Below are 19022 nucleotides of genomic sequence, written 5' to 3'. Positions count from 1 at the left end.
TCACACTTAACAGGCTGCAGTTTCCACATGGTTCGCCAATCAGAGAGAGACCCCGTAAGTCTCTCTAAGCTACAGCTCGCATTTTGTTTGGTCACTCACCACCAGCACTCTCGACTCTGCTCCATCCAGCAGACTGACGGACCTCTAGTGAACCCAGGCCTTGGTTCTAGTAAAAAGCTAGGCAGGTGCATCTATTCAAATCCTGCAGACCTAAAACTTAGCCATGTTCTACCTGACTCTGCTCCAAGACACAGAGATAAAATTATGGCTGCCGGTAATTTCTTCCAATAGCAGCTTACTACTGTTGTATTATGGGCTATGTAAAAAAAATATATATACAGCGTATCTAGTAAGCCCCTAAGTGCTCTCTGCAGTTTGTTTTCCCGGTTAGCATCTATTTCATGCTGTGGAGAATAACTAATTTCTTTAAATTACATATTTGCAATTATGAAAATATTAGCTCTCTTCCATCTGTCCTTTTGAGACCATGTTTTGGAAATGGTGCTCATGTAAATAGGTAATGATTACTTTGTTCACTCATATTAAAGGTGTTAGCCTCTTAATATATTGCAGACATCATATTATATAGTACTGTGTACAATGGCTCATTTTGCCTTTCTACTCATCGAATTCTTCTTTTCTCTGCTCTGTGGAAACAGTAAGTCTCTTTACCCTGCATTGTATCATTCCCCTCCTCCCCCATGGCAATGATTTTTGCAGTGACTTATATTAAGAGGATAAAAATGTTGATGGAAGTGCTTCACGACCAATTGACATATAGTTACGTCATCAGTCGTGTCTTTGATTTAGATGCGGGCTTCAGCGCTGAGCCCACATCTCTCCCCTGCACTTTGACTGATTTAGTCAGCTATCAAGTGCCCTTAACAGCTGCAGGTGGATCAGAGATCCACCAGCAGCTAACCAGTTAAATGCCAGCATCAATCACTGAGCAGCATTTATAACACGTCGGCTGGAAGCGCGTCTCAAGTCATGTTAATCAAATTGCAAAGGAGAAAGTTTATGGATTAAACGTGCGCTGCTTGACAGATTACTCCTTCCAGTTTGTTAATTGTACTTTTATTTCCCAACGCGTTTTAAATTGTCAGTCTAAAATCCGGTGGTTATTGCAAATCTTAAAACATCTTCAGCAGGACAGTGGAGTGTAAGGACGATGGCCGCTTTGCACAATTGCGCTTCTACGGGTCATGCTTCATGATGAAAGGTGCACTGCTTCATCATGAAGCATGACCCGTAGAAGCGCAATTGTGCAAAGCGGCCATCGTCCTTACACTCCACTGTCCTGCTGAAGATGTTTTAAGATATGCAATAACCACCGGATTTTAGACTGACAATTTAAAACGCGTTGGGAAATAAAAGTACAATTAACATAAACTGGAAGGAGTGATCTGTCAAGCAGCGCACGTTTAATCCATAAACTTTCTCCTTTGCAATTTGATGATTCGTGGTCACGGAGTGGCCCTTTGGATGTGCAGCAGCCTGACTTTCTGCTCCTATATGTCTGAATCTCCCCTGCATAAGGTGAGTATAATGATTGGATTTTACATCAATCTCTACTCGGGTAAGACCCTATTGCGCTTTTTTTCTTTCAGCTGTTTGACTAAGTCCTGTTAATCGGCGCCCCTGTCAAGTAATCGCAGGGTGTCGATGGGTTGTCATGACAGCCGGGGTTCTGCAGAAGACCCCCGTTGCCTGTCCTCACAATACCCTTGTGAATGCTGGCACTCACAGGACATCTGGAGTTTTGCTATGCATAGCAGCCCTGAAGCCCTGTGCTGTAGCGCACACAATCAGAAGATCACAGCTTCAAGTCTCCTAAAAGGACTACTAAAAAAAATTAGTTTTAAAAAATATTTAAATAAAAAAAACACGTTCAAGTCACGCACTCCTTTTGCCCCATTAAAAGTAAAACAATAAAAAATACACATTTGGTATAGCTGCGTTCAGAAATGTCCATTCTATAAATTTAAGTAAATTAATCTGATCAGTAAAGGGCATAATGAGAAAAAAAATAGCAACTCCAGAATTACATTTTCTCCCACACTTCATTGGGGGACACAGACCGTGGGTGTTATGCTGCTTGCCACTAGGACGACACTAAGTGAACACAGAAAAAAGTTAACTCTTCCTCTGCAGTATTCACCCTCTTGCTTGCTGAGATTTCCCCAGTTCTTGCTTAGTGTCTGTAGGAGGCACTTGGGTCTGGCTTCAGACCCCAACGTTTTTATTTTTGATATTTTTTTCTGTAAATGTTTATTTTTTAATTAAAGGAGTCAAGGGGGCGACGGATTCCTTTCAAGGATCCGCTCTCCCCCGAACCAACAACAGGTGAGAACATGGAGTATACCTCCCCGTACCCTTTCCTGCGACAACTGGGGTTATACCTGATTCTTCTGGGCGACGGTTCCTTTACGGTTCCGATCTCCCCACACGGTTACGAGGGCAAGCGCACGGAGAAGACTTTAGGACCGCTTTCGGATGCCCTGAATCAGCCCCATAGCCTCTCCATCCCCCTGCCCATAGGGAGGATCTATTGAGGTATACCCCTTTAAGAACTCCTCCAGCTCTGCTTCATTGCCCTGGAGGATGAGATCTGCAGGCTCTCCTGGACAGCGCGGCCTGCATGAGCACCGGATTGGAGTATGGGGTCGGGTCCTGGTCCCTGGGAGAAGCGCTGACTTAGTGTCAGCGGAGGTACACCGCGCCCCGTCGCACCTCCCCCCTTCACCCGGCTCTCATCGCGGGTAGGCCCAAAAATTTAGTCCCCGGGTTTCAGCCTACTAGGCCGCAATTTGCATAGCGCCACCGCCCACGTCTTTGGCGCTTCTCGCTATGTACTATTCTCGGGGGCCATGTCCTTTTCACCTCAGGCTCTGTGACGGCTGCGGGGGTGCGCGCACGGATCGACAGCACCTGGTGACGCTATAGGGCCACCGCTATTCCTCCCAGAGACACAGCGTCAGGATTGTGGGTACGCTGCATCTGCCCTCAGAGCAAAGCTTAACCTCTTCTCTGCACATTCCCTGTGGCTGCAGCCCAGGCTCTGCCTGGAACCCTTTCAGGGGCGCTATGTCTCAATCTAAGGAAGCTAAAAGGGCTACTAAGAAGCGCACTGCGTTCTTTACCGCTTGTACCACTTGCAAGACTGCCTTGCCCAGTGCCCAGACTAATCCGTTATGCATGAATTGCGACACGGCTTGTGCTCAAACGCCATCCGCCGCCACTGCGACGGTGCGGAGTGGGCTTCTTCCCTGTCACGGTCTGTGGAGTCACTGACCAAGGCTATAGACTCCCTCCGGGAATCCTCTTTAAGTCAGAACGCGTCTTTACCGCCTGAGAGGGGCTCTGGCGACGGCTGGGAACCGTCCAACAGCAGGGGCCGTACTCGTTCAAGGGATGGCCAGGTCTCTAGAAAGCGGACCCATGACGCGTCTCCTAGTCACGCTCGCGCTTCAGTATTGGCGAGTTCTGTCTCTCCCTCTCCTAATATTCGCAGCAAACATGACTCTGAATTCGAGTCTGGCACGTCAGTCCCTCAGAATCCCCCAAATGACTAAGAGTCGCTTGATTCTCTTATAGAATCAGTCAACAAGAATCTGACGGACGAGGAAAATATTCCCACTCGGGAACACGATATCTCCTTTAAGAAGACTAAACGTGTATGCAAGGTATTTGCCAGCCATCCGGAGTTTAAGGACATTGTCCAAAAACATAGGGACTGGCCACATAAACGGTTCACAGGGAAAAAGCCTATCGAGGCTAAATAGCCCTTTGCTCCATATCTAATGTAGGATTGGTTACAGTCCCCTTCGGTGGACCCTCCTGTATCGCATCTTAGTTCTAAAATACTTCTATCCGTTTCTGAGGGTTCCTCAGTCAGAAACCCCTCGGATCGTCAAATTGACTACCGCGCTCGCTCAGTTTTTGAAGCTTCAGGAGCGGCACTTTTTCCATCTTTCGCGGCGACTTGGGTGGCTAAGGCAATGGCCGCTTGGGCAGAAGTCTTAATTACTGCCTTCCAAGGTAGCAATCTTCCTCCGAAGGCAGCCAGTGTCACCAGGCAGATAATTCACGCAGGGGACTTTGTAGTGGACGCTTCTTTAGATGCCGCTAATTGCGCTGGTCAGGCAGCCGCTAATGCAGTCTCCATTAGAAGAGCCCTTTGGCTACGCGACTGGCGGGCAGATTCCACCTCCAAAAGATCGTTAACTTCTCTGCCCTATCAAACTGGTCGCCTGTTTGGAGACAAACTGGACCAGCTCATTTCTGACACTACTGGGGGGGGAAAGTAAATTCCTTCCCCAACAAAAGGCTGTCCGGCCGTTTCGTAATAAACAGCCGACTCATTTTCCACCTTTTCGCAACAATTCCACTTGGTCCTCCACAACCTTCTCTTCCGGATCAGGTCAGTCCCCACGTGGAGACAGAGGTTCCCAGGTCTCATACAGACCTAACCGTTCTTGGAAGCCCACACCAAGGGCATCTGGATCTAGGGGAGCCAGATCCCACAGATCCTCTACACAATGACTTGTTGCGGTATCCGGAGGACACCAACAAAGTAGGCAGTCGTCTACTTTCATTCAGTCACACGTGGCTCGCCGTCGTCCACGACGAGTGGGTCAGGGAGCTGATGTCTTCCAGATACAAAATAGAATTTTCTAACCCCCCCCCCCTCGTCACATTTTTTCCGAGAACACCGACAACAGCCTTCCTTCGGGCCGTTCATGCGCTGCAAAGGGATGGAGTCATCATTCCAGTCCCTCAAGACGAAAGGTTCAGAGGTTTTTATTCAAACCTTTTTGTGGTTCCAAAGAAGGACGGAACGATGCGGCCCATACTGGACCTCAAGATGTTAAATCAGTTTGTCAAGGTGCAGCGATTCCGAATGGAATCACTCCGATCAGTCGTCGCCTCCATGGGAAAAGAGTTCATAGCATCCATCGATATCAAAGATGCTCACCTTCACATCCCGATTTGCCCGTCCCACCAGCAGTTCCTGCGTTTTGCAATTCGTGAGGAGCACTTCCAGTTCGTTGCTTTGCCCTTCGGACTCGCCACCGCCCCCAGGGTCTTTACCAAGGTCATGGCGGCTGTCATGGCCATTCTTCACGCTCGGGGAGTGGTGGTACTGCCGTATCTGGACGACCTGCTGATCAAGGGTCTGTCCCTTCCAGCCTGCGAGGAATTCGTGGACATCACAGTAAATACATTTTCTCTCCTGGGTTGGAAAATAAACTTCAAAAAGTCTTCCCCAACACCGACCCAGCAGGTTTCCTTTTTGGGAATGATCTTGGACACTTCCCGCGGGTTGGTCATTCTCCCTCCAGAAAAGGCCCGAGCCTTACAACAGGCAGCGCGGACTCTTTCCCGACCAGTTTCTCACTCCATTCGTTTCAGCATGAGTTCTCGGAAAGATGGTGGCAGTGATGGAAGCGGTCCCATTCGCACAGTTCCATCTCCGCCCTTTACAACATGCGTTGCTGTTAACTTGGGACAAGCGTTCTCCCTGGACCGTTGGTTCCTTCTGTCTCTGCGGGTCAGACAAGCCCTCAAGTGGTGGACACTGAAATCCTCCCTGAATCAAGGGAAGTCCTTTCTCCCAGTACGATGGTCGGTGATGACCACCGACACAAGTCTTCTGGGTTGGGGTGCGGTTTTTCGTCACCACACGGCACAGGGTCGTTGGTCAATTCGAGAGTCACATCTCCCCATCAACATCTTGGAGATACGAGCGATCAGATTAGCCCTACTGAGTTTCCACCATCTCGCAGGTCACCCCATCAGGATCCAATCCGACAATGCCACGGCTGTGGCATATGTCAACCGTCAGGGGGGTACTCTGAGCAGGATGGCCATGCACGAAGGGAGTCACATCCTCCATTGGGCCGAGACCAACCAGTCACCGATCTCAGCAATCCACATCCCGGGGGTAGACAATTGGGTGGCGGATTTTCTCAGTCGCCAAGGCCTTGCCTCAGGAGAGTGGTCTCTTCATCCGGAAGTCTTTCTGCAGATTTGCCATCGCTGGGGGACTCCGGATGTTGATCTCATGGCTTCAAGACTAAACAACAAGGTTCCTCGATTCATTGCCCGATCGCACGATCCATGCACCATCGGAGCGGACGCCCTAGTTCTGCCGTTGCACCGGTTCCAGCTCCCCTACATTTTTCCCCCTCTTCCCTTGCTCCCGAGGGTCATCAAGAAAATCAGAGCAGAGAGAGTACCAGTGATCCTAATCACGCCAGATTGACCGCGCCAGGCATGGTACGCAGAACTAGTACAACTAGTCTCTGATGTTCCCTAGCGAATTCCAGATTGCATGGATCTACTCTCACAGGGCCCGATTTGCCACCAGAACTCCGGGGCCCTGTCTTTGACTTCGTGGCCGTTAAATCCTGGATTTTAGCACAGGCTGGTTTTTCTCACAACGTGATCTCCACCATGATTAGTGCAAGGAAGCCCGTTTCCATGCACATTTATCACCGCACCTGGAAAACCTTCTTCTCGTGGTGCAAGGACCATGGTCGATCCCCTCTGATGTTTTCCATTCCTTCCATATTGGAATTCCTACAATCCGGATTAAAGTCAGGCCTTGCGCTTAGCTCGCTCAAGGGCCAAATTTCAGCCTTGTCAGTTCTATTCCAACGAAAAAATGCCACCAAACTTCAGGTGAAGACGTTCATTCAGGGACCTTAACTTGGTTCTCGGAGCCTTACAGGAGGCTCCTTTCGAACCACTGCAGGACGTACCACTAACTGTTCTCTCTTGGAATGTGTCTTACTAGTGGCAATTACGTCAATCACACGAGTCTCGGAATTGGCGGCCCTGTCCTTCCGTCCTCTGTTCCTGAATTTTCATCAGGACAAGGCAGTTCTCAGGACGTCTCCGTCTTTCCTGCCCAAAGTCGTGTCTTCCTTTCATCTCAATGAGAAAATTGTTTTGCCTTCCTTCTGTCCGGCACCAGTCCATCCATTGAGAAGGCCCTCCACACCCTGGATGTGGTTAGGGCTCTGAGACGGTACATCTCGTGAATGGCTCCCTTCCGCAAGTCAGATGCCCTGTTCGTACTTCCAGAGGGGCATATGAAGGGTCTAGCCGCTTCAAAAGCCACGCTAGCCAGGTGGATTCGCTTGGCTATTCAGGAATCTTACCGTGTCAGGGACACACCTGTCCCAGCAGGGATTAAGGCGCAGGCGACGGCAGAACAGGTCTGCAAGGCTGCGACTTGGTCCAGTCTGCATACCTTTACAAAACATTACCAAATTCATTCTCAGGCCTCTGCGGATGCAGCTCTTGGCAGATGCATCCTGCAATCGGCAGTACCACAGTGTTAAGTCAGTGGTACATGGGGTATTAGCAGTTGTATGCTCCCCACCCAGGGACTGCTTTAGGATGTCCCACGGTCTGTGTCCCCCTAATGAGGCCTAGGAGAAATAGGGATTTTTGTGTGTACTCACCGTAAAATCCTTTTCTCCGAGCCAATCATTGGGGGACACAGCACCCACCCTGTTTAGCCTATTGGCTTACTGTAACATTTTTAGGTTTTGACATAGTTATTGTTATTTATTTAATGCTCCTACTGCTTTTCCCCCCCCAAACTGGGGAATTCTCAGCCAGCAAGAGGGTGTATACTGCAGAGGAGGAGTTAACTTTTTTCTGTGTTCACTTAGTGTCCTCCTAGTGGCAAGCAGCAAAGCACGCACCGTCTGTGTCCCCCAATGATTGGCTCGGAGAAAAGGATTTTACAGTCGGTACACACAAAAATCCCTATTTTTACATCACTGCAACATTGCAATAAGAGGTGATCCAAACATCATATCAAGCCTCAAAAAATAAGCCCTCACCCAGCCGAAGATCACGAAAAATGGAAATTATACGGGTATTGGAAAATGGCGACAAAAGCAAAAAACCTTTTTCATACAAATTTTTTACTTTATCTTTTGGACTAGAGGAGGAAAATAGGGAAAAAAACTAATTTTTAATGTGAAAATGGGGATTCGTATTATAGTCCGAATTTAGTTTACCGGGAATGAGGGGTCGGGAGCAAGGTTGCTGCTCCAGGAGGCTGACAGTGCTCTGGGCCCCGGGTTAGAAGTATGGTGTGTCGGCGATGCAAGGCAGGAGCCATTGATTTTCCAGCAATGGGTAACCGGAAAATGACTTGAGGTGACACAGATTGAGAACTCTGCTCTTCTTTGGGCCGACATCTAAGGCTAGGTTCACATTAGGGTTTGTGTGCGCAGCGTTTCGTCTGCATGTGCAAACGCATGTTTACGCCACGTTTTTATCCGCAACAGCTTACACATAACGGCAAAAAACACTGCATGTGCATGCATTTTTTGCATGCGTTTGCGTGCTTTCAGCGCATGCGTTCGGAGAATTTCCTTGACACAAGCCACACCCAATGGGCGTGTCTCATTTCCCGGACATGATTGTGATTGTTCCCATAGACAGTAATGCGTTTATTTGACACACTTATCCACATGCGCATGAATGTGCATATTTGACAGATTTTTGCTGCTTCCAAAAATCCAACAAGATGTGTTTGCCGGACCCCACTGCACACCGAAAAACACATGCGAACTGATGCAAACGCATGCCCCTGCGTACACCATGTTAAAGATAGGAAAACATGACGCATATGGATTGCTGCGGATGAAACGCTGTGCAATCAGACGCAAATGTGAAACCAGCCTAAATCTGCGCATTCGCCAACACCGGTGTCATTTTCCTATAGCCCACTGGCGGAAGATCAATTTGCCCTGTGGGGACTCAGCTCCTGCCTTGCACTGCCGTGCTACCCCCTCCTTGCAGCATGGCTCCACTCCAGCCAGAGCCACTGGACTACTGCCGTTAATATCCCACATCATCCCGTCAGCCTGGGGTCAGAACCAGAGCGCTGAGTGGAACGGTCCTAACTTCCTTACCGGGAATCCCTTTAAGTGAGGCCTGGCTTCAGAACTAGAGCGCTGAGTGGATTTGCCCTGACTTCCAAACCAATGATCCCTTTAAGAGTGCCTGGGGTCAGTACCAGAGCATTTGAAGGCAATTGCCCTGACTTCCATACCAGGAATCCCTTTAAGAGAGGCCTGGGGTCAGAACCAAAGTACTGGATGGATTTGCCCTGACTCCCATACCAATGATCCCTTTATTAGAAGCCTGTGGTCAGTACAAAAGCGTAGAGTGGATTTGCCCTCACTTCTGTACCGGGGATCCCTTTAAGAGGAGCCTGGGGTCAGAACCAAAGCGCTTAGTGGAATTGCCCTAACTTCCATACCAATGATCCCTTTAAGAGACCCTGGGGTCAGAACCACAGAGCAGAGTGGAACGGTCCTAACTTCCATACCGAGGATCCCTTTAAGAGAGGCCTGGGGTCAGAATCAGAGCGCTGAGGGATTTACCCTAACTTCCATACTGGAGATCCCTTTAAGAGGGAAGATGTGCCTATGAGATGAGGATGTGTGATGGGTAAATGGACATGGGAGGGGGTGATTAATTTCTGTCATGTGCTCTCTGCTCCTTTCTGGGGGGCAGACAATGGCTGGGAGCTTATGTTTCCGGGGATGCTAGATAGGTGTCTGCTGAGGTGTTGTGGAGTTGGGAAAACTGTTGCTCATAGCAACCAATCACAGCTCAGCTTCTTTTAAAGAGCTCTGGTGAAATAAGAGATGTTTCGTGATTGGTGATACACACATTGTTTTATATATATATATATATATATATATATATATATATATATATATATATATATATATATATATATATATATATATATATATATACACACTCACTGGCCACTTTATTAGGTACACCTGTCCAACTGTGTGTTAAGACTTAATTTCTAATCAGCCAATCACATGGCGGCAACTCAGTGCATTTAGGCATGTAGACATGGTCAAGACAATCTCCTGCAGTTCAAACCGAGCATCAGTATGGGGAAGAAAGGTGATTTGAGTGCCTTTGAACGTGGCATGATTGTTGGTGCCAGAAGGGCTGGTCTGAGAATTTCAGAAACTGCTGATCTACTGGGATTTTCACGCACAACCATCTCTAGGGTTTACAGAGAATGGTCCGAAAAAGAAAAAAAATCCAGTGAGCGGCAGTTCTGTGGCCGGAAATGCCATGTTGATGCCAGAGGTCAGAGGAGAATGGGCAGACTGGTTCGAGCTGATAGAAAGGCAACAGTGACTCAAATTGCCACCCGTTACAACCAAGGTAGGCAGAAGAGCATCTCTGAACGCACAGTGCGTCGAACTTTGAGGCAGATGGGCTACAGCAGCAGAAGACCACACTGGGTACCACTCCTCTCAGCTAAGAACAGGAAACTGAGGCTACAATTTGCACAAGCTCATCGAAATTGGACAGTAGAAGATTGGAAAAACGTTGCCTGGTCTGATGAGTCTCGATTTCTGCTGCGACATTCGGATGGTAGGGTCAGAATTTGGCGTAAACAACATGAAAGCATGGATCCATCCTGCCTTGTATCAACGGTTCAGGCTGGTGGTGGTGGTGTCATGGTGTGGGGAATTTTTTCTGGGCACTCTTTGGGCCCCTTGGTACCAATTGAGCATCGTTGCAACGCCACAGCCTACCTGAGTATTGTTGCTGACCATGTCCATCCCTTTATGACCACAATGTACCCAACATCTGATGGCTACTTTCAGCAGGATAATGCGCCATGTCATAAAGCTCGAATCATCTCAGATTGGTTTCTTGAACATGACAATGAGTTTACTGTACTCAAATGGCCTCCTCAGTCACCAGATCTCAATCCAATAGAGCATCATTGGGATGTGGTGGAACGGGAGATTCGCATCAGGGATGTGCAGCCGACAAATCTGCGCCAACTGTGTGATGCCATCATGTCAATATGGTCCAAAATCTCTGAGGAATGCTTCCAGCACCTTGTTGAATCTCTGCCACGAAGAATTGAGGCAGTTCTGAAGGCAAAAGGGGGTCCAACCCCTTACTAGCATGGTGTACCTAATAAAGTGGCCAGTGAGTGTGTATGTATATATATATAGATATATATATCTATATATATATACACACACTCACTGGCCACTTTATTAGGTACACCATGCTAGTAATATATATATATATATAGAGAGAGATAGATGTGTGTGTATATATACCACACACTCATTATGATAATATGATTAGCAGGAACGATTTTTCTGAGGAAAAAACTCCACGATTAGTAACCAAATAATTAGCAAATAGCCACCACAGTTCTAAAATAATTTTTGGCAATATGCAATAATCCTTTAGACAATAAAAAGGGATTGTTAGAAATGGGATTTACATAGCAATAAATGCACACTGGCGGCTTGAGGGGCCTGGGCAAGCTGTCATGTTTTCTTTTAATACAAGTTAATTCCGCTATATTCATAAATGACTTAAAAAATCTGACTGACCTTTTAATATTTGCCGTAGTCAGTAACCTGATGTTTTTATTTTTTTTTTGTTAGGAATTGGCTTCTCTTGGGTTGGATAGATTGAAGTCTGCATTACTTGCATTGGGTCTTAAATGTGGAGGGTAAGTGAAAAAATCTACGTAAAGTTGTTGTCATATCATATAGATCACGCTGCAGTTGTGCAACATATAGAGCAAAAGTGTTAAACAGTCACAAAATAAAATATAAAATACTTTATTTCAAAATATAACATTTAACAAATGCAAAACAATTTTAAATTAAAAGGTGTTCTTCAAACCATAGAACACAAACGGGGAGAACAGCTGTGGCATTGAGACACTAATTATACACACGCTTACACCATATCTTGGAATAATTGTGTATAATTAGTGTCTTAAAGCTGCAGGTCTTGGGTTATTATTAAAGGTATAGTTATTGATTGGTACAAGATTTCAGTCATGGCTATACGTTCTTAAAGGGAATCTGTCACCCCTTTTTTCGACTATGAGCTGCCGGCACAGACGTCAGGGGCTTATCTACAGCATTATGTAATGCTGTAGATAAGCCCCCAATGTAACCTGAAAGAGAAGAAATAGGAGTTATATTATATTGACTTGGGGGTGGTCCGGTCTTGGTCCGATGGGTGTTGCGGTCTGGCGCCTCCCATCTTCTAACGGTGACGTCCTCTTCTTTGCTGCCTGTCGTGGCTCCGACGCAGGCGCACTGCTCTGCCCTGTTGAAGGCAGAGCAGAATACTGCAGTGCGCAGGCGCCGGACCTCTCCCAGCACCTGCGCACTGCATGATTCTGCTTCTGCCCTCAACAGGGCAGAGCAGTGCGCCTGCATCGGAGCCACGACAGGCAGTAAAGAGGACTGCATCGTATGAAGATGGGAGGCGCCGGACTGCGACACCCATCGGACCGGACGCTGGGGTGAGTATAATCTAACTTGTTTTTCTTATCTTTCAGGTTACATCAGGGGCTTATCTAAAGCATTACAGAATGCTGTAGATAAGCCCCTGATGTCGGTGCCGGCAGCTCAGAGTCGAAAAAAAGGGGTGACAGTTTCCCTTTAACAACTACTTAGTCTTGACAGCTTGCAGGCAATATCCCACGAGGCAGCTTTCTAATCACCCATAAGAAACATTAAAGAAAATCTGTCAGCAAGATTTTGCTAGGTAAAGTGAAGGCCTTCAATAAAATGGCACCAGCGGCACATGCACGGTTGCATCCACAAATCAAGCGTAAATTCGATGATTTGTTCATGGATCGCGCATTCACCGACAACTGTAGTTCTAGGCTTAGTAAAAACTGCTTTGTTGTAATAAGATGTCTTTTTATGATACCTTTAACACATTATTTCCTATATACAGTGTAGTATTAAACCAATTTCCATTTATTTTTAGAACATTAGAAGAAAGGGCACAGAGACTTTTTGGTACAAAAGGAAAATCTCTGGAATCTCTAGAACCTTCATTGTTTGCCAAGAATCCAAAGGCAAAAGGCATCCGAAGGTAACGTTATCTTACTTTTAAGTTTAATGGAGATGCTTTTGGTTTATATAAATGTTTGTGGTATCTTGTACAGTTATTCAACTGAGTAATATACATTGTTTAAAAGCCTGTAATAAAAATGAGTGGAGTCATAATTATTTTTAATATTTGGAGGCTCAAAAGACCTTTCGCTAGTTTGAACAAGTTAAACTGACCACATCATGGAATAGTGGCTGCAGAGTTGAGTAAAACAGGGATTTTTGTGTACTCACTGTAAAATCCTTTTCTCCGTGACACTTATTGGGGTACACAGGACCATGGGTGTTTTGCTGCTGCCACTAGGAGACTGACACTAAGTTAATACAAAGAAAGTTAGCTCCTTCTCTGCAGTATACACCCTCATGCTGGCTCCCAGACAAACCAGTTCAGTGTAAAAGCAGTAGGAGATCATTAACAACATAGAAGAGTACAACATGTCAAATTAAAGAACAGGCACAAGCCATTAGGCTAACAGGGTGGGTGCCCCCAATGAGTGGCTCGGAGAAAAGGATTTTACGGTGAATACACAAAAATCCCTGTTTCTTCTTCGCCTCATTGGGGGAAACATGACCATGGGATGTCCCAAAGCAGTCCCTGCGTGGGAAAACAGCATAAAAGATCAGGCTTCACTAACAACTGCTTAGATGTGCGCCTCTGCGGCCCGCAAAATTCTTCTGCCCAGACCAGCATGAGCGGAAGCCTGAGTGTGGATATTATAGTGCTTTGAGAAAGTATGTAGACTGGACCAAGTCTCAGCCTTACAGACTTGCTCTGCCGATGCCTTATTACGAATGGCCCAGGAAGCCCCCACCGACCGAGTGGTTTGTGTCCAGATCCCCTCTGGGATAGGCTTACCTCTGACACGGTAGAACTCCTGGATGGTGGAACGAATCCACCTGGCTATCGTGGCCTTTGAAGCGGCTAAACCCTTCCAGTGACCCTCCGGAAGCACGAACAAAACATCTGACCTTTGTAAGGACGCCGTCCTCAAGACGTACCTTCTCAGAGCTCTGACTACATCCAGAGTGTAGAGAGGCCTTTCCACCTTGTGAACTGGAGCTGGACAAAGTGAAGGAAGAACAATGTCCTCCTTAAGGTGAATAGATGAGATGACCTTTTGCAAAAAAAGACTGTGACGACCTGAGGACCACCTTGTCCTGATAGAAAATAAGGAAAGGTGCCTGACAGGACACAGCGACTAACTCCGAAACTCGACTGATTGATGTGATCGAAACGAAAAAGGCGACCTTCCAGGATAGAAAGGTCAGCGAAATGTCCTGAAGTGGTTCAAAAGGAGTTTACCTGTAGGACTCCCAGGACCAAGTTGAGGTCCCAAGTATCTAAAGGCATGCGATGGGGGTACTACACGTGAAACTCCTTGCATGAAAGTCTTCACCTGAAGTTTTGTCGCGATCCTACGCTGGAATAAGACCGATAGGGCTGAGATCTGGCCCTTAAGAGAGCTGAGCGCCAGGCCTGAGTCCAGACCGGCCTGTAGGAACTCTAAAATACTGGGAATAAAGAAGACGAGAGGAGGACGTCCACCATCCTTGCACCATGCAAAAAAATATCTTCCAGGTATGGTGATAAATGCATACCGACACAGGTTTTCGAGCACTAATCATTGTGGATACGACCTGTTGTGAAAAACCAGCCTGGGTCAGAACCCAGGATTCACTGGCCAAGCCGTTAAACCCAGGGCCGCTGAGTTCTGGTGGCAAGTTGGACCCTGGGAGAACAGATCTGGACTATCCGGCAATCGCAGGGCACAACGGCGATGAGGCGCACCAAATCCGCAAACCACACCCGGTGTGGCCAATCCGGAGCAACCCGGATCACTGGAACCCCCTCCGCCTTGATCTTCCTGATGACTCTCGGAAGTAGCGGCAGCGGTGGAAAAATGTACGGAAGACTGAACTGGTGCTATGAAAGAACAAGAGCATCCACTCCGATAGCTTTGGATCTTGAGATCAAGCTATGAACTTCAGGAACTTTGGCAATCAGTCTGGACGCCATCAGATTCACATCCGGGGTCCCCAAGTGAAGACAGATCTGTTGGAAAACTTTCGGATGAAGTTCCCACTCCCCCGAGGTCAGACCCTGACGGCTGAGGAAGCCTGCCACCCAGTTTTCTATACCTGGTATGTTCACTGCTGAGACTACCGAGTGGTTCCTCTCTGCCCATCGGAGTTACCTCGCACATGGCCGCCCTGCTGTGGGTACCCCCTTGATGATTGACGTATGCCACTGCCGTGGTGTTGTCCGATTGAATTTGGATGGGGTGACCCGCCCAAGAGATAATGAAACTGCTGCAGAGCTAGCCATATCACTCGGATCTCTAGGACATTGATCGGGGCCCTCCAATTCCGAATTGACCATTGGCACTGACAATGTGGTGACGAAAGACTGCTTCCCAGCCCAGAAGACTGGCATAAGTAGTCACCACTAGCCATTGAACCAGGATAAAGGACTTCCCCTGTTTGAGGGAAGAGCTCATTGTCCACCATCTGAGAGCCTGCTTGACCCGCAGGGATAAACGGCACCGGCGGTCGAGGGAGAACGGGTTCCTGTCCGAAGCCGCTAGAAGAGCATGTTGCAGGGGACGAAAGTAAAGCTGCGCGAAAGGAACCGCTTCCATTGCTGCCACCATTTTCCCCAGTACCCTCATAGCAAACCGGATGGAATGAGGGGATGATTGACAAAGTGCGCAGGCTCCTTGTTGAAAGGCTAGGACTTTGCCTCGAGGGAGAATCACCAACCCTTGAGAGAGGTGTCCAGGGTCAGGCCTAAAAAGGATATCTGCTGGGGTGGGATGGGGGAGGACTTGCTTAAGATAATCACCCAGCCCAGGTGAGAAAGGGTATCACAAGTGATACGAACAGATTCCATGCAGTCGTGGAAAGATGGACCCTTGACTAGAACGTTGTCCAGAACAATCACGCCCCGAGAGTGCAAGATGGACATGACAGCCGCCATGACCTTTGTGAACACTCTGGGAGCACTAGTGAGGCAAAAGGGCAAGGCCGTGAACTGAAAATTCTGTTCGAATGGCGAAACGCAGGAATTTCTGATGGGGGGGAATCAGGATATGCAGGTTAGCATCCCGAATGTCGATGGATGCCAGAAACTCCCCTTTTTTCATTGAAGTAATGACCAAATGCAGAGACTCCATGCGGAAATGACAGACCTTGACAAACCTGTTTAGAAGTTTGAGGTCTAGTATGAGTCTCACCTTTCTGTCCTTTTTTGGGACAACGAATAGGTTCAAGTAGCACCCCTCGAACCTTTCATTTTCTGGGACCGGGACGATGACGCCATCGTGACTCAATGAATCTATGGCTCAGGAAAAAGCATTTGCCTTCGCTTCTGACGTTGGAGGACAGGAAGGGAAGAAACGTGTTGAGGGATGCGAAGTAGAGTCGATTTTGTATCCAGGAGACACCACGTCTCTGAACCATTCGTCGTGGACGACGGAAAGCCAGGCTTGACAAAACAGAAGTAGGAGGCCGCCTACCTTGCTGGTGTCGACCAGATAACGCCAGGAGTCATTGTGCGGAAAATCTCTGAGACCTAGATCCCTTAGATCTAGACTGTTGGGGTCGACTTTCCATTGCTGGTTGGGCCTAACGGAGGCCTGGGATCCTCTGTCCCTGCGTGACGAGCACCCTGATCTGGAAGAAGTAATGGTAGTGGACCAGCCCGGATTGACGTGAAAGTGTCGGAAACGGATTTGTTGACGCCGAAAAAGGCGTCTGAGCCTCTGCTGGGGAAGAAATTTGCTCTTTCCTCCCGTAGCATCGGAGATGAGATGATCCAGCTTCTCTCCAAATAAACGGCCACTCTGGTAAGGAAGGGATGTCAGAGACTTTTTTTGACGCATTCTCTGAGCCATAAAGCCCTTCTGATCATGATGTCATTTGCCGCTGCAGAGCATCACAGCTAGCCGCATCCAAAGATGCGTGTACCAGGTAATCTCCTGCTCGAGAAATCCGTCTGGCCTGATGCGCTGCCTCAGGGGGAAGATTACTGCTCTGAAAGGAATTAGACAAGGTCTCCGACCTGGAGACCATTGCTTTAGCTACCCACGCTGCAGCGAAAAATGGATAGAAAGCCGAACCTTAAGCCTCAAAGACAGAGCGAGCCAAATTTTCTATCTGACGGTCCTTGGGATTTTTAATGGAAGATCCTGGTGTACCTGGCCTGTCTCCTGGTAGCGCCTCTGGACACTACACTGACAGACACAGTATACCATCTTGCCACAGCTCACATAGATTGTGCCATCCTGGATGAGCTGCACTACCTGAGCCACTTGTGTGGGTTGTAGAGTCCGTCTCGTGCTACCACGAGTGTGAAAGCACAACCAACATTCAAAAGTGACCAAAACATCAGCCAGAAAACATTGGTACTGAGATGTGGTCTGTGGTCCCCACCTGCAGAACCACTCCTTTATTGAGGGCGTCTTGATAATTGCCAATAATTTCCATCTGTTGTCTATGCCATTTGCACAACAGCATGTCAAATTGATTGTCAATCAGTGTTGCTTCCTAAGTGGACAGTTGGATTTCACAGAAGTTTGATTTACTTCGAGTTATATTCTGTTTAAGTGTTCTCTTTATGAACTATAAATACTTTGCTCAAAAAACTAGAGTTTTACATAGCATAATAGCCGCTAAATCAATTGCCGGCTTATGTGAAATCATTACAGAACCGGACATATGACACATGGCTATAATCGTGGGAAAAAATTGCGTGGGCTCCTGCGCAATTTTCTCCGCCAGAGAGGGAAAGTCAGTGAGTGAGTGCAGATATTAATAGCCTAGAGAGGGACCATCTACAGGATGCGCCTTTTCTGGCACTTAGCCTCTCTATTCCCATAGCCTTTAGCTTTGGCTCATGGGTTAATAATGGGTTAATGTCACCTTGCTATTGAAAGGTGACATTAAGCCGGGTTAATAATGGAGAGGTGTCAATAAGACACCTATCCATTAACCCTAGAATAGTAAAGGGTTAAAAAAAAAGACACATTAATTAAATATTTTAATGAAATAGTTTTTCCGCCGTTTAGTCAGGGCCCCCGCTGCAATACATCACAAGGGGTTAACTAGTTTACAACAGGGACTGGTGCTATTGCTACCGGCCCTGCTGTAAACTACTGTAGAATGAATGAATTCATCTCTGCGCCGCCGCCCCGGCTGACCGGAGATGAACTGGTTAGCGTGGGAAACTTTCTGAACTTTTTCCCACGCTGTCAGTTCACCTCAGGTCAGCCGGGAACTCCGTGCAGCCTCACCGACTACCGCTGACGTCACTGAGGCTGCGCGGAGTCACCGGCTGACCTGAGGTGATCTGACAGTGTGGAAAAGAGTTCAGAAACTTTCCCACGCTATTGAGTTCACTTCAGGCCATCCAGGAACTCCATGCAGCCTCACTGACTTTAGCAGTTAAAAAAAAACTGATCCGTCATTTGTCGGCTGGCGACGGAACCTGCGCCCATAGGCTTTCATTTTAGCAAACAACACAGCGACAGACGTCGCTGTCAAGAGTTTTCGACGGACACAAAAAACGTTGCTTTGTGCATCGTGTCCGGCTGCCAGACAAAAAATTTTTGACAGATCTGGCGAACGACGGACGAAACGTGAGTCCATCTGTCACAATCCGTTGCTAATACAAGTATATGAGAAAAAAACTGATCCAGCGGCATCAGTCGCCGAGTCGTTTTTTTTTTTGTTTTTTTTTCAAAAAACACATTGTGACTGATGGCAAAAAACTGATCTATGAAAGCAGCCTTGCATGGTTACGACCTCTAGCAACTAACTGTCACAATGAGTGGTCATAACCATGACTACATAAGCTACTGCAATGCCTACTCATGAGGAAAGAGATAGCGAATCAGAAGTATACTACATTCCTAATTGGAGGTATTTGCTAATATTGTTATTATTACACCTGTAATATATTGGGATAGCATCTTGGAGATGGAAATGCCCCTTTAAACATAAATTATATCACCTAAACCTAAAGCTAAAATCTCTGCAGCCGTGGTGAAATAAAATAAA

General features: G+C 47.3%; 1 protein-coding gene across 3 annotated transcripts in view; it reads left to right on the top strand.

Moving 5' to 3' along the window:
* The window catches only part of SF3A3 (splicing factor 3a subunit 3), a 73336-nt gene that overhangs the window by 39872 nt on the left and 14442 nt on the right, over nt 1–19022 (top strand). For all 3 annotated transcript variants that reach the window (XM_073552041.1, XM_073552042.1, XM_073552040.1), the window contains exons 10-11: nt 11490–11557; nt 12841–12948. In XM_073552041.1, the coding sequence (XP_073408142.1) occupies nt 11490–11557; nt 12841–12948 (176 nt within the window). The remainder of the gene's footprint in view (nt 1–11489; nt 11558–12840; nt 12949–19022) is intronic.

This window comes from Dendrobates tinctorius, unplaced genomic scaffold (genome assembly GCF_039654945.1).
Source record: "Dendrobates tinctorius isolate UK_male_01 unplaced genomic scaffold, ASM3965494v1 ptg000183l, whole genome shotgun sequence".
NCBI classification, from domain to species: Eukaryota; Metazoa; Chordata; class Amphibia; order Anura; family Dendrobatidae; genus Dendrobates; species Dendrobates tinctorius.
The sequence above is the reverse complement of the archived record's forward strand: the minus strand, read 5'-3'. Positions and strand labels throughout refer to the sequence as shown.